At 35.8% G+C, this 24,429-nt stretch overlaps 2 protein-coding genes across 3 annotated transcripts; one reads left to right on the top strand and one right to left on the bottom strand.

The window, feature by feature from the left end:
• Window positions 1-5,657: 5,657 nt before the first annotated feature.
• On the bottom strand, window positions 5,658-9,696 carry c4h2orf68 (chromosome 4 C2orf68 homolog). Of its 2 annotated transcripts, none has more exons than XM_039662403.2 (4): window positions 9,368-9,696; window positions 8,421-8,536; window positions 7,342-7,487; window positions 5,658-6,155 (listed from the first exon to the last, which is right to left on the bottom strand). In XM_039662403.2, exons 1-4 carry the CDS (start codon window positions 9,475-9,477, stop codon window positions 6,033-6,035), a joined length of 495 nt encoding a protein of 164 aa, XP_039518337.2. In that variant the 5' UTR covers window positions 9,478-9,696; the 3' UTR covers window positions 5,658-6,032. The 2 variants fall into 2 exon arrangements, with proteins under 2 accessions (XP_039518337.2, XP_039518338.2); XM_039662404.2 differs by having other exon boundaries at window positions 7,342-7,475; window positions 9,368-9,694.
• On the top strand, window positions 9,680-24,086 carry usp39 (ubiquitin specific peptidase 39). Its single transcript, XM_039662402.2, has 13 exons — window positions 9,680-9,970; window positions 10,302-10,380; window positions 10,474-10,568; window positions 11,886-12,022; window positions 12,193-12,345; window positions 13,714-13,939; window positions 16,528-16,602; window positions 16,713-16,780; window positions 16,956-17,144; window positions 18,423-18,565; window positions 18,658-18,793; window positions 20,004-20,090; window positions 23,289-24,086. Exons 1-13 carry the CDS (start codon window positions 9,919-9,921, stop codon window positions 23,340-23,342), a joined length of 1,494 nt encoding a protein of 497 aa, XP_039518336.1. The 5' UTR covers window positions 9,680-9,918; the 3' UTR covers window positions 23,343-24,086.
• Window positions 24,087-24,429: the final 343 nt, after the last annotated feature.

Raw genomic sequence — 24,429 nt, forward strand, 5'->3', positions numbered from 1 at the left:
CTACCACGTGCCCTGTTATGAAATGATGCAATAAAACCGCTGAACACCAGTTGCTTTGTGCATCATTTCGCGTTATGTTTCACTTATTCCAGACAGTAACAACTTTGAGTTTTGGGAATGGAAATACCTTCTGACCTTCACAACTATCAGCTCCATTTGGAGGTTTCACACACTGCATATTGCATCATCCACACACAGTTATCATAGAGCTTGACGCCACGGGACAAAAGAGGAGCCAGAACAGTTCACGCAGGCTAAACATACATATAGTAATCAGATTGAAGCCTCAATCTGACTGAAAAGTCTTCATGTAAACACTTATACTCGATCAAAATGAGCTTAATTTGAATTAAAAGGGGTAGTGTAGACCTGAAATAATCCAAATAAGAAAAAAATGAGCATGTAAATACTTCAGTACGATCTTTTTAAAGGGACAGTTCACCCAAAAATGAATTTTCTCACCTAGGTGTGTGACTTTCTTTTTAAGACGAATACAATCGGAGTTATTTAAAAACAAAATTCTGGCTCTTCTAAGCTAATGGCAGTGAATAGAGGAATAGATTTTGAAGCCCAAAAGTGCATCTATCCATGATAAAAGTAAAAGCGATGCTTTTACAAGAGAGTTACCAGAGCCCTTTTATGATAAGATTTCTAAAATAATCACAGCAGCTTTTTCGTTCTGAACGTGGGGTTCAGCGCATTTGCTAGAGTTTATTAGGAGTAGAGTTGCTACAGGGAGTCAGGGACGACGGCTTTTTATAGGCCAAAACCTGTAAACGAATTAGCATTTTAGGCTTCTATTGTGCTGAAGTCAATGGTTGCTTTTTTATGGAATTTTGGTTAAAGTCGGCATGAAATCAAATTTGACAAATCTTCTTTTTATATGTAATATTGTAGTGTTTATTATAAATGATTTATCTGTGCACAATTTTGTTTGCAACGTCCAACCTCCAACGATCCAATCAATTCCTGAAGGACGAAGTCCAGCCCTGCCCTACTTTTTTTTTTCTAATTTCAGAAGCCGTTTCACTCGGAAATACGTCACGACAATGAAAAAAAATACAATCTCAACTTCCGTTTCACGCCGACTTTAAAGGGATTCTCCACTTTTTTTTTTTGGAAATAGGCTCATTTTACAACTCCCCCAAAGTTAAACAGCTGGATTTTACCATTTTCAAATGCATTAAGCCGATTTTATTTTATTTAGAATAATATCAGTATATACATACCAGATATAACATATCAGTAATATCTGGTTACTGATATTCTTCTAAATATCAGAAAATCGACTGAATGGATTCGAAAACGGTAAAACTCAGCTGTTAAGGGAGTTGTAAAATGAGCCTATTTCCCAAAAAAGTGGAGTATCCCTTTAAATGCTTGAAATAAGGTCTGTGGTGAACAACACAAGCTCAATTATTATAATTTTTTTTTTACATTTTATTCTATGATATAAAATCGGGTTGCTAACAAGTGGCTAAATGGGTCAAAAGAGTATGTCGGGGACATTGAACATCAACGTACCGAACAGATAAACTCACTCACCAGTCGTTTTCACAGCCTCATTGTGTTTTTAATCACGCTCTTACAAACTATTCTAACCCAAATCTTAATGAAAATGTTATAAAATAAAGACTGAAAGAGTTGTTGGAAGCTTAATGATAACCAGGTCGTTAATAGCCTAAATATATCTTTTGACTGACGTGAGTTATCCTGTGAAGATCATGTCTTCAGAGCCAAGAAGTAAATACCTAGAAGAGAGAGAAATAGAGATGCAAGGACAAGTGGAAAGGCCAAGGCATTTTAAATGTCACATGTACTATGAGGCCACCAGAGATTGATGTTTTAGTAGCCTATGTCTTATTCTTTATGATACCACAGAAAGATAACATCATATTAAAACGGAGATGTGTTACACCGTGTCAACAAGTTTGGTTTAGAAATAGATTTTCAAAAAAAAACCAAAACAAAAATGACTTCTTATGCAATGTTTGAATTGCAAAATAATAGTACTTATGGTTTAAAATATGGTACATGCATACATGGAGACATGCACGTGCAGGGGTGTACGTGTGCTAGACTCCCCAAATGTCTTTGGTCCCTGAGCATCCAATCAGGATGCGGTGTGACGGTTGAGGTTGTGATGTGGGCGGAGCATGGATGCATGGGAATGGGAACATTTGTCTTCTCTCACACGAGGGGCAAGCACACTCACTCACTATATGGAGGGGTGTTTGATCCAGTGTCACACTCTCACTCCCTCGAAGGGCCCCTAAAGCCTGTGGAAATGGCCCCTCCCTTGGAGTACTCTTATGTAATATGTGCCTTGTGCGTCAATTCTGATTAGGTACTTTAACATTTAAAGCATTACTGTCAAATTCAGTATTGTCAGCTTTCTAACCATATAAAAGTATGGCTTTGAATAAGTGCATTTGCTACTTGGTATTTATATATAAAATATATCCTTCCAGCTCTAAAATCTGATGAGTCTCAATGAAGGTATTTGTCAAATTGCCAAAATGTACATACCTGAGAGATCCCACTGAAATCCAAGTTAGTACAGGCTATAAGCAGCCCACAGGCACTACCGTATACTGACACCTTTCACCAAAAATGAAAAGTCTGTCATTAATTACTCGCCCTCATGTCGTTCCAAACCTGTAAGGCTTTCGTTCAGCTTCAGAACACAAATGAAGATCTTTTAGATAGAAATAAGGGCGATTTCTGTCCCTTCATTCATTATACGCAACTACCACTTTGATACTTCAAAACGTTAAAGAGATCGTAAAACTAATTTTTAGTTTTTAGAATTGAGTGGTTTAGTCCAAATTTTCTGAAGAGACTCGATCGCTTTATAAGATGAACAGATTGAATTTAGGCTATTGTACACAATTAAACATTGATCAGCGAACATAAACAGAAGCTCAAACGCGATGCGTAACATGAGAATGAACCTCATTGGTTTTTGCACGTCAAGCGAACACGTTTGAGCACAACTGATGTGCAAGTTGATTGTTATATGTGAATAAAAGCCTAAATTCAATCTGTTCATCATATAAAGCAAGTCTCTTCAGAAAGTTTGGACTAAACCAAAGAACGTATATTGACAAGAAGTGAAAGCCAATAGAACGTTCCGCCATTTTGGGGTGAAAGCGACTCGGCAACGGCTCGGCATATATTATAGCTACATATATTTAGTCCAGTGTAGAGGTAATTTTTAGGTTGAAATTATTAGCTGATTATTTTAACTCACAACAGTTAACATTATACCAGTTAAAAAGAAGTTACTACTTAACCAGGCTTTTCCCCCCACATTAAGTGTGACAGGTAAATAAAGTGATATCACTTCATAAATTTATAATAACGTTAGACCGTTTCCAGGAGGTACACATAATGTTACATACAAAAATAAGTTATCAATGAAATAAATAAAGTCAGCAAATAAATGTAACTGTATTAATAAATAAATTTAGCAAATAAGTGTAATTGTAATGTTGGACAATAAATATATAACAGAAATAGAATAGCTTTACAGTAAACTGTTTTTTTTTTTTTTTTTTTTTTTTGCAGTATTATCTTATATTAATGACCATTAAAGCAAGACTATGTAAAAAAAAAAAAAAAAAAAAACAACCACTGTCCAAAGTGACAATTTTTTAGGATAATGGACACAGCAATTTTTGCAGCATGATCCAGGGGATTAAAACGTACAAAAAATATTTCAGGCCTAGTGGAATAATAGTAGTAAAGGTGTAAAGTTGCATAAAATGGAAATAATGCAAGAAAAAACTACCTCAAAAACTGTTATGTGTGCAGTGTGCTGTTGTCCAGTAGCGCCAGTTGGAATTTTCACCCCAAAATGGCGGCCGCGCTACCGAAGCGCCACCTAGTGGCTGTTACCAAAAAGCATCAGAATTTCACCTCTTTTTCGTCTATTCTTTGACTAAACTGCTCAATTCATATTGATTAGTTTTACAATCTCTTTATTAACTTTTTGAATCGTCGAAGTGGTAGTTGTGTAGCTGTCAATGGAGGAACAGAAATCGGTCATATTTCATTTAAAAAATTTTCATTTGTGTTCTGAAGATTAACGAAAGTTTTACGGGTTGTGAACGACATGAGGGTGACAAATTAATGACAGACTTTTCATTTTTGGGTGAACTAACCCTTTAAAATGACAAAACAGCTTTTTTTTATTATTAAAAAAAAAATCAATAAAATAATGCTTTTAAAAAGAAGGTGCAAACACACTTGCCAGGATGAATTTTTGTGGAAAATTGCACATAATATACTATAGGGATATATAGAGATAGAGATAAGTACTATAGAGATACGTTATCCATACATAATGTCTTTGCTGACGCTGAATGAATGAAACTACAGAAGCAGCCAAAGAAACATATATTTCTGCACATGACGTAAACATAGTGCACACTGCCATCATCTGTCCATATGACAGAATGAACAATTAATCCTGTAATCAACACAATCACACAACTGTACACTGTTGAAATACAATTACAAAAATAAAAATCTACCTGTACAATAAATGAAGAGATGAAAAAAGAGAGACGGAAAGAAAAAAGAAACGTATAGGTCCATGAGCACCAACAGAGAAAAAAAATCAATATAAATACATATGGACATGACAGGAAAAGGCAGATATCCAAATGCATGGATATAAATATCAGAGAAATTATCATTCTTTAAACTTAGTTTAAATTTTGTCAGCTATTTCCAGTACCATCTACATGAACTACATCACAGCAGTAGGTGACTCCTTACCTTCAAACAGACTGAGCGTGTTTAAAGTTGGGCTAAATCATGTCTTAAACATTATTATCTGAAAGCCTATAAGATAAAATACAGACTAATTGGACATAGTGTGACAATGTAGACCTTGTGGTTATAAAACTGATCACAAAACGAGTGCAAGAAAGTCACCTCAGGTGTAAAAAGAGCTGCACTTAAAGGAGTAGTTCACTTTAAAAAAAACTTTTGCTGATAATTTACTCACCCCCATGTCATCCAAGATGTCCACGTCTTTCTTTCTTCAGTCGAAAAGAAATTAAGGTTTTTGATGAAAACATTCCAGGATTTTTCTCCATATAATGGACTTCAATGGGGACCAAATGGTTCAAGGTCCAAATGAGAGTTTCAGTGCAGCTTCAAAGGGCTTTAAACTATTCCAGACGATAAATAAGGGTCTTGTCAAGCGAAATGATCGCTCATTTAATAAATAAATAAAGTTTACGTTTTATAAGCTCAAATGGTCACCTTGCTGTGTTCTGTGATGCGCGTTCAAGACTCTCCAGTTCGAACTCGTTCAAATCTTTTTCCTAGTCAAATCGTTCATTTCGTTTGTTGAATAAACCAAATGACACAAAAAAAAGATTTGTTCATTTTGATGAACCAGTTCGAACAGGAGAGTCACGAACGCGCATCACAGAACAGAGCAAGACCATTTGTGCTTATAAAACTTAAACGTTTCGCTTGATAAGACCCTTATTCATCGTCTGGAATCGTTTAAAACCCTTTGAACAGTTTGCACTGAAACTGTCTTTTTGGACCTTGAACCGTTTGGTTCCCATTGAAGTCCATTATATGGAGAAAAATCCTGGAATGTTTTCATCAAAAACCTTAATTTCTTTTCGACTGAAGAAAGAAAGACATGGATATCTTGGATGACATGGGGGCGAGTAAATAATCATTTTTTTAAAAAGTGAACTACTCCTTTAACATTTGTCCAACGTCTGCTCCAAATGTGAAGTGACGCTAGGATTCCCATTTCCAGTTGAAAGAACAATTCAGCTCCTATTTTCTGTGTATTACTGAAACACATATTATTTTAGACCAAACAAGAGTTCATGCTTAACGGTGTCTTTTCTCTTTTAAGGTTAGAGTCCACTCATATTCACATATTAGGATACATGGCATCTCCATGATATTTATGAATGCTGCATGCTTGGTGCCGTCATACAGAAATGCAGTTCACATTCGGGCTCATATTTAAATATGCTTTTCTCTTCCTCTCAGCATTTGTCACACCGCTTGCCCATTTCCAGTCCCACACGAGCCAATAGCGCCGCCCTCATGGCCGAGTCCAGAACGTTCTTGTCCGCCACTCTTTCCACAATAACTTCCGGCTTGTCCTCCTGTTTGGAAACAAATATTAAATCTCGTTTTTTTGCTTTAACACATACATTAACAACTAACAAAACACTTTAAGACCAGTCAAATATATATAACGCTTTTCACAATATTCACTATTTCAGAAAATCATGATGTTAATGTTTATAAAATCTTTAAAGGGATCATATTATGCCCTTTTTCCAAAGTCTTGATTTTGTTTTTAGGGTCTGCTGGAATATGGTTTCATGTTTAATTGTTCAAAACACATTTTTTTTACATATTTCACTTTATTACAGCACCTCTCTCCCCAGTCTGGCCCGAATGCATCGTTTTTAGTTCATGTTTCGATAACTCTGTATTACAGTCATAATGTTTCCTAATACGTACCAGTGTTATTTTTTTGTTTCGGTTATTGATTTTGTTTGCAATCGCTCATTTCTTGGACTTGGTTTGTTCTTTACTGTTATTGTGACGCTTCCTTGAGTTTGCGAAAGGCGCTAAATAAATTAAACATTATTATTATTATTAATTATGAAATGTGCTGTGATTGGTTAGCTGGCCCAGTGTTGTGATTAGCAGCGCATGTTTGGGAAATGTCACCGCCTTTACCATAACCATCTGTTCAGATGTAGATATATAAAAAAGATGGCATCAATTTCAAACCAATTCAAGCCTGATTTAAGAACTGATTTAGTTTACAAGCACAGGACGTTTCAGAGTGGTACGTTTTTTACTGTTGTTGTCATTTTTGTGTGTGTAATTTTGCTTACATCGTAGCAAATACATACAACTTATACTTGGAACTGTTCATAGAAAAAAACAACTAAAATAATAGGAGATAATTATAAGTTGAGATCCATAAACAACAGATAATGGGTGTTTATCGCTCTGCTAGTAAACTGTATGTATGCGGTCCTGCGGATAAAGATGGGCATACATGTATATCCAACTTTATATAAAGAGCTGGACAATAATATAGTAACATTTTGTGATGACATAATAAATCAGGCAGTTGTGATTTGCTATATAGTATATGTATGTGAGTACACTGTATGTATGCAAATAAAGTTAGATATAATATACTGTATAGCTTTGCAATAATACAGTATACAGAGAATAATCCGCCCACTGTATTTTATAAAACAAACACAGATCGTTTATGGTTAAGCTTCTTTGTAACCTGTGATGCATTAGAATCTCAATGCAAACCTTGTGGACGATGAGCGATGTTATTTGCCCGTTGTCAGCTTGATAATCGAGCCAGAATAACTCTGTGCCAGCGTTCTCCTGCTCTGTGCCCGAGCTGCTCTCATTCCAGTCCTCTGCCTCTGCATTCACACCAGCTTCAGATCCATCTGAATAAACAGAAGCCCACAGAACAAAACAGTATTTGGTGAATTTTAATGATTTAAAAGCCATTTTGCAACACTCATATATGAATAAAACAAATGAATACATGTTCACACACCTATAGTGCCCCCCTCAATTGAGAATTAGATTTTGTAAAACAGTCACTGCAATGTTATATTCACAATTATAAATGCTTATTTAGCTGGTTATTATTAAGATTACTCTTGGTGCATTAGTTAAAGGCTTAGTTCACCCTCATGTCTTTCCAAACCCGTAAGATTTGCTTTAATCATCAGAACACAAATGAAGATCTTTTTGATGAAAACTGAGAGATTTCGGTCCCTCCGTTCACAGCTACACAACTACCACTTTCAAGGCCCAGAAAGGTAATAAAAACATGTGACTCCAGCAGTTTAACCTCAATTTAATAAGGTGATACGAGTCTCTGTTTGCGCAAAAAAATATAATTTACCCCTTCATTTACAAAATATTAAACTCCAATGCTCGTTCATGCAACGTCTGCTCTAAATGATGTATTTTTGCACATTCAAAGTGCTCGAGTGTCGCTTCATAAAACTGAGGCTAGACCAACATGAGTCAATGGATAACTTTAATGATGTTTTAACTACCTTTCTGGGTCTTAAATGTGACAGACTGCTCTCAGATTTCATCAAAAACACCTTCATTTGTGCTCTGAAGATGAATGAAAGTCTTACAGGTTTGAAACGACATGAGGGCGAGTAATTAATGACAAATATTTTTATTTTTGGATGAGCTAACTTTTCAATTTATTAATAATTAATAAATAAAGCACTTCTGCTGTTTTGATTTTCCAAAATTGTCAATTTTCCTTTTGCATGAGAAGCAATTTTGGCACTGTGTTGATCCACACTGGAACAACAAAACCACACTTTACATTGTTAAATAATGTGACTTACTCTGATGGCGTGGATGGTAGACCTGGCGGTCGGGTCTTCGTGGACGGCGAGGGGTGGTGGTGTGTCTACGCCTCTGTTTCTCCTGGGCCTGTTTTACCTCTCTGTCATAATCATCCCTGTAGAAAGAAAACAAATAAATATGTCACATATTTAAATTTTGATGATGGTATGTAAACGGCAGTATGCCTAGAAGATGAGCAGCCTTAAAGCTCATTTAAATGGAAAATTTCTTACAGAATTCTATGTCACCTACTCATCAAAATGACTATTATTAGTAAAATGCCCTGTATTGGCAATTGCGAGTTTATATCTAATAATTCTGAAATTTTTTCTCACAATTCTGAGCATTTAACTTGCAATTTTAGAATTGAGTGATATTAACTTTTTACCTCACAATTCTGACTTTTTTTTGCACTCCAATTCCTTGCAATTCTGACTTCTGAGTTTGTACTTTATTCCTCATAATAGTGACGTAAAAACTTGGGATTGTAAGATAAAAGATGCAATTACCTATTTTTCTATTGTCATACTGTAGGACTGCAAAATGAATTTAATAGATTAATTTCAGGATTTTTAAAGCTCATACAACTCCTTTCATTTCCAGTAGCAAGACAATATCTCAATCTAATACACGTGGAGATATGATAAAGAATATATATAATATAATCTCCAATGTATTTATTATGTTATGAAATACAGTGGGGCTATAATTTATATATTACTGTACATAGTAATGTCAGGTTTTTCTCAATTTTATTTCAAGAAGAGTACTATTGAATCCCATTAGGATTTGATTCAAATTATGAAAGAACAGAAATCATTTCGATATTTCTTGTCATTTTAAGCTTACGAACTACATGTTTGTAGTTTTCAGATAAGCCAGGCTACTAAGAAAAGACAATAACTCGCTAACACAACTAACTGTAGTGTGTGAAAGAGAGAGAGACCTGGCGATCTGATTCCTCCTGATGTGCTTCAGGAACCCGTGGCTCATATCCAGTCGACCACCGGGCTTGTATTTAACACTCTCCCCCTCTGTATCACACATAACCTCCATGGTTCTGCACTGTTTATTAAATTACTCGCAAAATAAATTCATTTTAGCTTATTAAACATTCCATATCCGATCACGGGGGGCCAAGAACCGTAGATATAAAAAGAAAACGTTGGCCAATAAAAACTACACTCCTAGCAGTCGAGTTTGTTTTTTGCACAGTTTCGCTTGTACATTGCTCTTTTATCAAAATCCAGTAGCGCGTATTTTTATTTTATAAAGTAAAATCCATCAGGCAATAGAAAGTGGCAAGTCTAGAAAGTACAGCACAGGACGCGTCGCGTGTTTGTTGTTCGCATCGATCCCGAGTTAATGTGCTCTTGGCCACCCCATTTTAGAGCGGAAGTGGAAGCGGGATTTTTGTAAAGCTCGCTGAATGCGTGCGACGAGTGTTCATTGATTCAACAGTTTGTTGACTTGATTTTATTTGTTATTAAACGTAAAATGATCGCAGGCGTGAAACGGGAGAGGGACGTTGATGAAGACGAAGATGAAGGTGTGTCTGAAGCGTTTATTTGCTTGAAGTCGGTTTAAATGTGGAGGCCTCTGTCTGTTTTTAACGTAGCTGCTAAAAATACTTTAACTACTAGTCGTTTAATAATGATGCGAAAAACCTAATAATCAAACGAAATATCTTCAGGGGATCGTATGTTTATGTTATCACATGTGAAACAGGTGTAATGCACAGGAACACCGATGATATTAGCTTTGATGTCATGTAACGTTATTGTATTTTTCTCTGTCTGAGGAATCATGTTTGGGTTTTATTATCAACGTGGAACTGTAATCAACATGATTTTAATGTGTTTCTTCTTGTTTACTTTTAGAGGTGCGTGTGAAAATCGGTCGTGGTCATGTTGAAGATCGCAGAAGTCGCCATTGTCCATATCTGGACACAATCAATAGGTTCATTAATATATATGACACATGTTATATAATGTTTATTATTGTAACCCAATGATGCTCTTCTGCTATAACACTCGCTCTTTTGTTTTTTAGGAGTGTTTTGGATTTCGACTTCGAGAAGCTTTGCTCAATCTCTCTTTCACACATTAACGTCTATGCCTGTTTGATCTGTGGGAAATATTTCCAAGGTAAGTTCGTCAGATAACCTTAATTTTTTTTACAATGTAAGATTTTTCATGTTTGTTGACCAATGGAAGCTGATGGAATCTTATTTCTGACGTGGCATAGAAAAATATTGAATTGTGACTTTTTAGCTCACAGGTTTGTCTCTTTTGCCTCGCAATTGTCTGTTTCTAACCAGCAATTCTGAATATGTTTATCATAATTGCATGATGTAATATAATTTAGATATCAACTTGTGCAATTGCTAGGGGAAAAAAAGTCAGAATTGTGAGAAAATCGCAATAACCTTTAGCCCTAGGCCTAGTTTAACAGACAGTGCTTAGATTAAGCCAGGAATCAGGATTAGCCCCTTAGTTCAATGAGGACATTTAAATGAGTAGATCGCTTTTAAAAAAACTTTTTCTGATAATTTACTCACTCCCATGTCATCCAAAATGTCTTTCTTTCTTCAGTCGAAAAGAAATGAACAATCCAGGATTTTTCTCCATATAATGGACTTCAATGGGAACCAAACGGTTCAAGGTCCAAATGCGAGTTTCAGTGCAGCTTCAAAGGGCTTTAAACAATTCCAGACTATGAATAAGGGTCTTATCTAGCGAAACGATCACTCATTTTAAAAAATAAATTTAAAAGTTTTATAAGCTCAAATGCTCGCCTTGCTCTGTTCTGTGATGAACGTTCGTGACTTTCCTGAAAAAAAAAGAACAAATCTTTTTTCGAGTCATGACTCGAAGAGTCCTTGATAAGACCCTTATTCATCGTCTGGTGTCGTTTAAAGCCCTTTGAAGCTGCACTGAAACTCTCATTTGGATCTTGAACCGTTTGGACCCCATTGAAGTCCATTATATGGAGAAAAATCCTGGAATGTTTTCATCAAAAACCTTAATTTCTTTTCGGCTGAAGAAAGAAAGACATGGACATCTTGGATGACATGGGGGTGAGTAAATTATCAGCAAAAGTTTTTTAAGAGTGAACTAATCCTTTAAGTAGCTTTTATAAATGTGCCTCAGGAAAATAAAAAACGTTACGGGTGTTTAAGACAAAATAATGACACTGACATTTTAAGATGCATCAGTGCATGTTACTTTCAGTAAAAGAGCTCAAACATGCAACTTAGTCCCAGTCTATGACACGGGGCATTATAGTTTTATTCTGTGAATGAAGATAAGAAAATAAATCTGTGGCGAAAACAAGCTTTCATACTTTGAGGACATCTGTTTCTCTAAATGGAAATACATGCATGAGCTAAAAGTGAATATGATCTATGTAAATTTGAAGAACACTGTTCAGGCTAATATTTTGGCTTATTTTGTTCCCATCAGGTCGAGGTCAGAAGTCTCACGCGTACATCCACAGCGTTCAGTTCACACATCACGTTTTCCTGAATCTCCACACGTTAAAGTTCTACTGCCTGCCAGACAATTATGAGATCATTGACTCCTCATTAGAGGACATTACAGTGAGATACGGGTTTCCTTTAATCTGTTATCAATTTAATATTGAGATTATTTGATTCTACACTCTTTTTGAAAAGTGTAATTACAGTAAAATAAAAAGTTTGTCTCAAATTATTGTAATGTTAGTCTTGTACTGATTGTTCTAAATCTCTGATTCATTTCTTTATTTCAGTATGTGCTGAAACCCACGTTCACCAAACCGCACATCTCTGGTTTGGATAAGCAGGGAAAGCTGTACAGAGCCTACGATGGCACTACTTACTTGCCAGGAATTGTGGGTCTCAATAATATCAAGGCCAATGACTATGCTAATGTGGTATTGCAGGTAAAATATGCACCACATTGAGTTTATAAGTTCATTAAAACTGTTGTTCAAATGGATGGACATTTTATATGCAATTCAAATACATAAATCTTAAAGTAAAGGTCTTTGCACACTTTTGTCTGAAATTTTCGCACGTTAAAAATAACACACTGCCTCCGAAACTTTCATCTGTTATAAAAAAGAGTTTTCACATCCGTAGCAAACATTTTAAGAAGTGTTTTGACAATTCAGAGCCACCGAATGACGAATATGAAAATATCGGACTTCAGTGTGCAAGGACCTTTAGGCTTAAAAGGATAGTTCACTTTGAAATTAATTTTTGGTATGTTTTATCTTACCTCTTTGTTTCCACAGTAGTTTCAATTTCGATATTTTTAGGTCAAACCGTTTGTGTCGGTCAGTCATATAATGGAGGTCTATGGTCACCACCTCAAAAAGCATGTACAGAGAAGTCCAAATTGAACATGATTTAATGACTCGTAAATGTAAGTACACATTGATGGCCTAAGACACGAAACGAGCGGTTTTTGTGAGAAAACTAACAGTATTTATATAGTTTTTACCTCTAGTAACCACAGCCACGTCCAAGTGATCTGAGGGCGTGGGCGCTTTGTGGCTGTGGTAAAAACGATATAAATACTGTTCGTTTTCTCACCCAAACCGCTCGTTTCATGTCTTAGGCCATTTACGAGTCATGAAATCATGTTTAATTTGACTCAACGCCTGCGATATGTTATGGCGCCGTTTGATTCATAAACAATATTTATATTAATATTTATATTTAAACAATATGAATGTAAGCCAGAGGAGAACTGGCCCCCGACTGAGCCTGGGTTCTCCCAAGGTTTTTTCTCCATCCAGTCTGATGGAGTTTGGTTCCTTGCCACTGTCGCCTTGCTTTTGGCTTGCTTTGAGCTTGCTCAGTTGGGGTTATTTATTTAGTGTTTAGCAATGTTGTTGATCTGTGTTGTGCTACTTACATGTTATCACTGTGAAGCTGCTTTGATACAATCTGTATTGTGAAAAGCGCTATATAAATAAATGTGACTTGACTTGACTTGACTAATTTGGACTTCTGTGCATGCTCTTTGAGGTGGTGACCATAGACCTCCATTATATGACTGACAGACAAGAACGGTTTGACCTAAAAATATCAAAATTGAAACTATTGTGGAAACAAAGACGCGTACATCTTGGATGCCCTTGAGGCAAACTAAAACATATCAAAAATTTATTTCAAATTAAAATTAATGTTTAAATTATGGTTAAATTATTATGTTAATGTTTAAATTAATTTCAAATTAAAAGTGAACTATCCCTATAAATATTTTTTTGAGTGCACTATGTCACCGCTTGTTTTTTCCTAAGGCGCTGTCAAATGTGCCCCCTCTGCGAAACTACTTCCTCGAGGAGGAAAACTACCGTGGAATTCGCCGGCCGCCGGGCGACATCATGTTTCTTTTGGTGCAGCGTTTTGGGGAGCTCATGCGCAAGCTGTGGAACCCGCGCAACTTTAAAGCCCACGTTTCGCCGCATGAAATGTTGCAGGCTGTGGTGTTATGCAGTAAAAAGAACTTTCAGATCACAAAGCAAGGTAAATCACAACACACACTTGTGAATACTAATGCACTTGACTTAACTTTTTTGCTCACCAGTCACTGTGGCGTGTGTTTTCTAAAATTACTAGCCACTTAGCATTTTCACGGGCCACAATTTTGACATTGATTCCATGGGGAAAAACAGCCATATAGATATTTTTAATATTAACTCATAATTTGGCAGCCGGTTTATTAGGCTGCTGTCACTTTAAGACCTAATGCATGGATCCATTATCACAAAATATTATACATTGCATTATATGTTTATAAAATATTAGATTAGATTATAATGTATTATACATTACATTATATACATTATAAAATATTAGCACAATCCCACAGCGAAATTCAAGCCCTATAACTCCAATAATATTCATCCATAGCAAATGAAACGAGTGAGTGAGGGGAGGCGGGTTTATGTGTAACTCGCTGTCGGAGAGATGAGAGAGTGATAATGGACAGCTTAAACTGTGTATTATGCGGAAGAGTTTCAGATATTTCAGTATCGTTATATATCGAAAAACAATATTTTAGTACTTAGTTCATTATTTCAGATGCTTTTTTAAAAGACTTGAAAGTTGAAAAATGTAAAATATATAAATTTCACCCGCATTTAGTGAGTTGGCGGGTTAATAACAAGCGCTGTATTGTATACAGTGCACTAGGTTAATGTTTTTCTTAAGCTGCTATCTTAGGTTCTAGCTGGTGTAGTGGCATCTACGGCCCTGTCCCAAATAGCACCCTAAACACTTGTGGTCTTCATTTTAAATCCGCAACAAAATCTGACATGAAGTATCCTTTAAATGTTTCTTATCCTCATATAGCGTTAGAAATGGTTATTTTTGAGGGATTTTTGCACTTTCTCCCATTTATATATCGAGGGCTTGGAGCCAGAAGGGCGTAAGTGGCTTTTACCAAAATTTACAGGAGAGACAAAACAAAATTTTGACCACGCTTCAATCACTTGTATTATTAACCTTAAACCACAGACATTGCAACCCCAGGCATACTTACATGAAATGAGTATTTAACCCTCAGGTGCCCTTCGTTTCGGAGTCACACTCAAAAGTGACCGGACACTTAAAAATTAAATTTCCTCCATCCCAGTAAACCCAATGCAATTTATTTTTCTTCTATAATATTTATTCTTTGTAATTTAGTATTTTGAGACAATTTGATTGAATTTATTAATATTTATGCAATATTTATGGTCTATTTTTGCCATGGAAAAATATATATATTTTTCTCTCTCTCTCTCTATATATATATATATATATATATATATTATTTTTTTTAAAAAATGTTAATGTAGTATTTTAGTTTAATATAGAGTCTAGGCCTTCAGAAAAAAAATTTTTTTTGAAAAAAATGAGCACCATCAGTATAGAGAAAAAGCGTAGAATCATGGTGTAACCACTAGATGGCATGTACAGCTCTCTATGGAGAGGCATGTGAATTCCCCAGCTGTTTATGAACACATTTTATTTTTATTTATTTTATTTTTTTTGGTGGCGGAATTGAATATACAGTTGAAACAATCTCAAAAACGATGTTTATTAAAAAATTAAAAAAAAAATAATAATAATAATTTGTGAATTTCTGTGTTTTTGACAATTTCCCATTCATTTCCTATGGGGGTCATTTTTGACCAAAGACCACAAGTGTGACTATTTTTTTTTAAAGACCACTTAGCATGCTCAGATAATGACCTCAATTTTTGTGTGTTCACATACTTAATGCCATGATAAAAGTCACCAAGTTTCCTAACATTGCGATGAAGCTGTGGTTTTTAAAAATTCAAAATATACTTTTTGCGATCAAAATTTTTTGGTGTGTATGTATATAAAAGTGTGTTTGTGTGTGGGTGGGTTTGTCTGTTTTGCACTCTAGATGTTGTAGAGTGTCGCCCCTTTCCTTCGGTGTTCTTTTTTTTTTTTTTTTTTTTAGAATTGTGGCCGATTTGTAGATTGCACGTCCAAAAATACAGAGATTTTTTTTTTTTTTTTTAATTTCCCATTCATTTCCTATGGGTCAGTCATTTTTGACCGAAGACCACAAGTCTGACTATTTTTTTTACGACCACTTAGCCTGCTCGGATCATGACCTCAATTTTTTTTGTATTCACATACATAATTCCATATAAGTCACCAGGTTTCATAACATCACGACGAAGCTGTGATTTTTAGAAATTCAAAACAGAAATTTTTTCGGTCAGAAATGACCAAAGACCACCTAAGGGTTAAGTAAAAAATGTATGGCATATTAACACAATGAACATGTTCTAAAACATTTTCAAAAAGTCAAATACGTCCGATACGCCTTTTTGTTGCTTTATTCAATACAATTTGATCTCAGATAGGTATTTTTGGCACTATTGGATAGAGCTCATTGAGACCTTTATTTTGATATAAAGAACTCATATTTGCCACAAAATACCACTTACACCCCTCTGGCTCCAAGCCCTCAATATTTATATATAAGTAATATGAGTGCACCGTCTTTGTATGTAAAGTTAGTGTGGTAGAACGCTAATCTGTCATTCTCGTGCTCGTTTTAAACCGGTGTTGTGTTCTTTGCCCTCTAGGGGACGCTGTTGACTTTCTCTCATGGTTCCTGAATGCATTGCATGGTGCTCTTGGTGGGACAAAGAAGAAATCATGTGAGTTTTGTTTAGTGTGTTTCTGATTGCCTTTATAAGAGTGTGTTTGTGCTTCTTCGTTGTGATCTTCATAAGTACAGGGTGAAATAATTTTTCTCTTCTGTGTACAGCCATACTCGCTAAGGTGTTTCAGGGGTCCATGCGAATCTTCTCGAAGAAACTTCCCCATCCAGACTTGGTAGGTTTCTGATTTGTGCCTTTCTATATCATTTCCTGATGCGTGAGAGTGTGTTCATGGGATTGTTGTGAACATTGTGCTGATGTCCAGCCCATCCTTAGAGAGAGGACTGAAAAATGCTGTATTTGCAATGTCAGATTGGATAAATGGTTAATTATTGTCCTTGTTTTCTCAGCCTCCTGAAGAGAAAGAAGCCCTTCTCCTTAAGGAGGAGTACCAGGAGAAGATGTCTGAGTCCACCTTCCTCTACCTGACCCTTGACCTGCCCACCGCACCGCTCTACAAAGATGAGAAGGAGCAGCTCATCATTCCTCAGGTTCCTCTCTTCAACATCCTGGGCAAGTTCAATGGAAACACTGAGAAGGTTTGGATTTACTTTTCTCAGATCTTTTATTATTTATTGTTTGTCACAAAGCTTTTATATATAATACATTATTTTTAATGCATTAGAAATGCTTTATAATGTATTGTATGGTCTCATGAATAGCTGTATCCCCAGTTATGATGCATTATAAAATATCTATTCATTTGTACACTGTAAGAACGTATAATGCATTGAAACACACAACGAACAATTAATTTCATATGTGACAAGTAATGTGCAATTATTGCTATGCTTTTTAACTTTGGTTACAATAATTTATAATAAAAAAAGTAGTGCTGGGCAACTGATCGTATCCAAAAGAAAAGTTTGTGTTTACATAATAAATGTGTGTGTAGTGTGTATAATTATTTTGTATATAAGAATTCACACATATGCATGTATATATTTAAGAAAAAAGTGTTAATATATACATTTCGTATAAATCTATATACAGTATATACATGCAAATATTTCTTAAATATGCTCTTAAAGTGCTAGAATTACAAAAACTGACTAAAAAAATCTAAACCAAAAAGAAATATTAAAAAAAAAACTTGTATAAATGACAAAAGCTAATATAAATACTAAAAATCTAAGTAAAAATAAAAACATTATTAAACACTATAATAATTAATGGTAAAATAACACCAGAAGAGACTTTTGGCTTTTTTTCAAAATGTTTTTAATGATTTTTTTCATGGGAAAACAAACAGACCTTAATCACCTAATCAGCTCTTCAGACCGGCTTTGCATTTTTATGTGCATTTAAAAAAAATTTTTTTTTTAATTATACAGTATACACAGCTTTATTTTTTTATTTGGTTTGTAGCTTTATTCTTTTTTTCTGGTTAACTAATGTTAATAAATGAGACTTTATTGCAATCTATTATTAACTAGCATGCCATGAACTAATAATGGGGAATACATTTGTTACATTTTTAACGTTCAGCTGTTTATTGTTTGCTTATTTTAGTTCCCAGTGCATTAACTAATGTTAACAAATACAACATTTGATTTTAATAATAATGTATTAGTAAATGTTAAAATAGACATGATGACCTAAGATGAGTTAATGCTGTAGATTTATTGTTCATTCTTAGTAGTTCATGTTAACTAATGAAGCGTTATTGTATAATGTTATTTATTAAATAATATTTTAAATGTTACATTTATATTTGTATGCACAAATGTTCAAGCACTAGTCCTGCAATCTGTTTAATGGGACTGTTGAATGTGCTACTTAGTATACACAATGAACTTTTGACATTTCTGTCACAGGAGTACAAGACCTACAAAGAGAACTTTCTGAAAAAGTTCCAGCTCACCAAACTTCCTCCGTACCTCATCTTCTGCATCAAACGATTCACAAAGAACAACTTCTTTATTGAGAAGAACCCAACCATCGTCAACTTCCCCATCACGTATGTGTCCGCCGTTGCTCAGGATACATTTAGTTCACACTTTTCATATTCTCTGTAAATGTTTTTTGTAATATTCTTATGCAAACACACAGGAACGTTGATTTGCGCGAGTACCTCACTGAAGAGGCGCAGGCTACCGAGAAGTTCACGACCTATGACCTGGTGGCCAATGTGGTTCATGATGGGAAACCCACTGAGGGTTCCTATAGGATTCATGTTCTGCATCACGTGAGTGTGTCACCAACACTTTATTCCACTTAAAGGTGCAATGTGTAACAAAGTTGAGTATTTATTAACAGAAATGCAATATGACATCCATAACTATGTTTTCAGTGGTGTATAAAGAACTTACTTATTTAACCGTAATGTTTTTATTACCTTAGAATGAGACATTAATAGCTCCATAACCGCGGGAATCCCCTTCTATGAAGGTCGCCATGTTGTGACGTCATATTCCTACCGTAGCCGAACGCGAACAAACAGCGCTACAGAACGCGTTTCATCACTACCTTGAAAGAGAAGTAGCGGAAAGCTGGAAGCTAGCCTTACACTCCGTGAGTAGTGACTTTTCCCTTGTGAGTGGTGTAAAATATGTAGTTGGGATTGTTTCATGTAACTTAGTTCTCCCTCGCTGTGTTATGGGTTTGTTATGTTGGGGATAGATGTGCTGTTACGTTCGTGAGATAGCTGATGATTAGTATTTATGTCATTGACCGTAAAACAGTACGTTACAGGAATAACTAACCCGTCGATAGAGACTTTTAGATCACTAAAGTCGATCACGAAGAGTTTTCAAAATCAGAGAAAAAAGCCTATTGTGTGTAGTAAATAGTGTCTATGGGATGCGGAGATGACATGATTGTAACAGCGCGCGCACTTCCGACCTTTGGACTCGTGCGATGCGGACGCGTCCCAGCTCAGCCACAGTAACAGCTCATATTAGCCAGCTAAACTATTACTACCCTGTTAGAAAAAATATATAGCTGCTCCCTCGCTGTATTATGGGTTTGCTACAGTATGTGTGGATAAATGTGCTGCTGGTTACGTTTGTGAGACAATCAGCTGATTAATATTATTTTATTAAATTATATATTAAAACCCTTGATCCTCACCTGACTACTATGGCTTTGTAAACAGTATCCATGATGTGGTTTATAATGGACTGTGGTACAGAAACAGTGACAATGTTACACACTCTTGGCTTACTCTGGCTATTCTCTGCTGTCTCAGCCGACGAGATGTTTGTCCCGTTTTAGCAACCGTAGCTTCTTCGAAAGGGAGGGGTGAGCAGTGGGCGGAGCCATTAGTGCAAACCTGGTGCAAACTCGCAACCGAACCACTAGATGTCGCTAAAAGTCACACATTGCTCCTTTAAAACAACAGCAGCTTTGTTATTGGGATGTTTTGTGTAACATGTCTGCTTTCTCACGTTCGACAGGGCACGGGGAAGTGGTACGAGCTTCAGGACCTGCAGGTGATTGACATCCTTCCACAGATGATCACACTCTCTGAGGCGTACATACAGGTTTGCTGCTTATTACTTTCTTTTCTCATTCGCAAATTGATGGAGATAAAAACATGGCTGAGAATAAGGGTTTTATCAAGTGGATATTACATGAAATCTGGGTTACACTTCATTTAAAGGAGTAGTTCACTTTTAAAAAAACTTTTGCTGATAATTTACTCGCCCCCAAGATGTCATCCAAGATGTCCATGTCTTTCTTTCTTCTGTCGAAAAGAAATTAAGGTTTTGATGAAAACATTCCAGGATTTTCTCCATATAATGGACTTCAATGGGGACCAAACGGTTCAAGGTCCAAATGAGAGTTTCAGTGCAGCTTTAAACGACACCAGACGATGAATCGCGTTTGGTGCCCATTGAAGATGGAGAAAAATCCTGGAATGTTTTCATCTAAATGCTTAATTTCTTTTCAACACAGGTTATAACCTATATATTTACTAGCTCTGTCGTTCTCAGCGCCGTCAAAATAAGTCACATTATTAGTTCTCGGGAACCCCAGCTTTATGAGTAGTTCCTAAATCTGAGTTCCTGGAACTGCAAAAGTCGCTAATGAAGAATGCACAGTTTCTCTTTTCATATATGTTTGAGGAAGTGTTCAAGTACTTTTGTGGATTTCTATTATTATTAAATCTGTTTAACCCTCTGGGGTTGTTCGTTTCAGAGTCACACCCGGGGTGTTCGGATCCAAATGGACCCAAAAGGCGGGATTCATATTTAAAAAAAAAAAAAATCATGATTTTTTTTTTTTTACTCGTTTTTTGTAATATTTTTTTCTTTCTTTTTTTGGTGTTTTGAGAATTTCAAAAATAAAAAAAAATTATAATTAGTATTAATGCAATAATTATGACAAAATTTCCCCCCATTCAACATAATAGAATATATATATATAAAAAAAAAAAATTAATTTTTTTTTAAAGCTGTATTTCATTTTAGAGTCAAGCCTAGGCCTCATAAAAGCAATTTTTGAAATGAGATGGACGCCATCTGGTGGACAAACTGAGCATTTTAAAATTGCAAAACACATGTATAATCTGAATTTTTTGGTGTGTTTGTGTATAAAAGTGTGTTTGTGTGTGTCTGGATGTGTCTGTTTTGCACTCTTGATGTTTTATAGATTCACCCCTTCACTGTTGTGCGCTTTTTTTCAAGATCGTGGCTGATTTGTAGATTGTACGCACAAAAAAAACTCAGTATTTTCACATTTTTTCCAATTTCCCATTCATTTTCCATGCGGGTCCATTTGGACCCGAACACCCCAAGTGTGACTATTTTTTTACAACCGCTCAGACTATTCACATCCTGTCCCCAATTTTTTGGGGTGTTCAAATACCAAATACCAACAAAGTCACCAAATTTCGGACCATTCCGAGGAAGCTGTGATTTTTTAAAAAAAATAATAATTTCTTCGGGTCCATTTGGGCCGAACAACCCCAGAGGGTTAACAATATTAGCCTAATCTAATCTAATATAAGCATTATATAAGATGATGGACACTGTGGTCATTGCGATTAAAAATGCTAAATATGTATATGTCTTGCAGATCTCTATTCTAAATCATTGTAAGTAGGGATGGGGCCGATCCGATCCAGTATCGGTATCGGGACCGATACCAGCATAATTCACGTATCGGATTTTTCCGATCCAACCTGCGGAGAAATCCGATATTTATGATCCATGTCTGCGCTTTAACGTTGTCTGCTGAAATGACTCCAAAAGTGATTCCCGCCGGGCCTGCTAGTCTGCTATAGCTGGCTGCAAACTGTGGAATGGATACCCTGAACGGAGGTGCAGCTCAATCAGTGACTGTAAAACATAGGGCTCAATGAGACACACCCCCGCTCAGGAAATCCATTCCGCAGTTTGCAGCCAGCTAGCAGGATGTTCGCTGTGTGGAAATCATATGGTGGAACTGGAAACACCGCTAAAGTGCAGAGCAAGACAGCAAAGTGCAATGTTTGCAAAGCCGTATTAATTAAACTATTTGATGCATGTTTGCAATTCGCAGTCCAGAAGAGAAAGAGAGAGATCTCTCACGCGGTGCAACAACAGCAAGCACAACATGACAGCCCGGCGTAATGAGTGACGACAGAGGAAACGTAGCCTGGTTACACTTTAGATCTGTGATATTAGTCTGATTTCCAAATATTAAAGAATATATTGAGGTAAGAAAAAAACAAAAAAACATTAAAAACAACAGCCGCATTCTGTCTAGCCAACTTAATTCCTTCCCATCGCGGCGGTGCGCTGTCATTTCTCCCTAAAACTCAAACTTTAAGACAGAATCAGCACGATCGATGATTGTAGTAAATGCAGTCTCTGCTGTTACTAAATTGCGGGACGCTTTTAATAATAAAGAGAGCTATTAAAAGCACAAAATTTGCGCAAGAGATGCTGTTCCCAGTGCGGCGCGCTCCGAAACAGACCGCAACAAGACAAGCAAATTATACTCTGGGCTTCATATGCGCGTCTAAACGATCAAATGTAGCCTGCACAAAAATGTCAAACCGACCGACTTGGAGATTAACACTTAAACAATTTATTATGTCTAAAATGAACGTAGTTATGGAAATATTTGGGAGAAAATATGGTGCATCAGTAGACTATGAAATCTGAACTCGTTCTTAAAGGGGCAGCAGTATAAATGTGACGATTGCGACATTACTGAGAATCAAACAACCAAAGGCAAAGAGAAAATCACTCACAGCTCTTGAATGAATTACTTCAGCTTTAATAAGCATAAATCTATCTATGATAAACTTTGCAGTGCTATTTTACTTTTGATTACTTTATTATAATTCTTTTTAAGACCATACCTGAATAATGTTTGTAGACCTTCCTGAAATTAAAGCACTGTGTAGGCCTGTATAATGTGTATCTTTGTTTAATTGTCTATCTATTGTTTAATATATATATATATATATATATATATATATTGACATACATACATACATACGTACATATCATCCTTGCCTGTAGAGAGGAGTTTATTTCAGCATCATATAAAATCATCAACAATAATGATAAATACTATTAAAGCAAACACAGCTCTGGTATCGGAAAAGTATCGGTATCGGTCGATATCCAAAGTCAGGTATCGGGATCGGATCGGAAGTGAAAAAATGTGGATCGGTGCATCCCTAATTGTAAGTGTTTTTGAGACATCCCCACCCAACCTTATTTCACATATTTCTGCTTTTGCAGATTTGGAAAAGACAAGATAAAGAGGATGGAGCAGGAAGCCATAAAGGGGCTTAGGATGCCCAGAAAACCAGAGTTGTAAATGAAATGCTTCGTTCCTGTTCAGGCCTGAATGAAACCTTGCCTTCAAGAATGACCAGATGAGACGACGAGAGAAGACGTTCACCTGAAAGGGATAGTTCACTCAAAAATCACATTTACACATGTATATGAGTTTCTTCCTTCAGATAAACACATATTTAGGAGAATAATCCGTCTCTGTTAGTCTATATGACACCATTGAATGGCTGAAAAACCACACAGTGAGCCGTACGACCCCAGTGGATGAGTTAAAGTCTTCTGAAGCCAAACAATAGGAGTATAAGAAAGATACTAATAGATTTAGTTTTAATTATAAATCAATGCATCCAGTCTACTGTCATACAAGCGTTCTTGAGAGGGACAAAACGGCATTGATTTATAATTAAAGTTAAATCTGTTAGTATTTTCCTAGAAGACATCGATTCATCCACTGTGGTTTTTCAATCGTCAAACCAGCTTCAGCCATTCAGTGGTGTTACATAGACTAACAGAGATGGATTTTCCCACATAAAAGAAGGTCTTTTACATAATGGATGAGTATTTTATTTTCGAACTATCCCTTTAAATCCCGAGGTTTCATTTCATATAATGATGCTAAGAAATCTGCAAGGTGAACATGACACATTTCTGTTCCTATTGTAATTTTTTTCAGTTTTATTGTGACTTCCTTTGCTAATAAAGTTTGTAGTATGAGACCTTTTATTAAAGTTTTCAAGACTATAGACTGCGTTTCATTCGGCTCTTTAGAAAACAAGTGTTGTGAATAAGCAGCTAGCCCAAAACCCTCACACTTGATTGCTTTTGTTTTAAAAGTTGCTCAATAATGGGTTTGTTGGTGAAATTAATAGGATGGGATACGAAAATAAAATAGGATACGTAGTGTTCTGATACAGCATTACCACAAACAACAATGCAAATCTAAAGGCAGTTTTTAGACAGATTTGAAATGTTTGTAAAGGTGATTGTACAAGGCCTAGTTTTGAATTGTCACTGCTAAAGGGATACTTCACTTTTTTTTTTTGGAGATAGGCTCATTTTACAACTCCCTCAGAGTTAAAAAGTT

This window comes from Pimephales promelas, chromosome 4, assembly GCF_988280905.1.
Source record: "Pimephales promelas chromosome 4, fPimPro1.hap1.1, whole genome shotgun sequence".
NCBI lineage: Eukaryota > Metazoa > Chordata > Actinopteri > Cypriniformes > Leuciscidae > Pimephales > Pimephales promelas.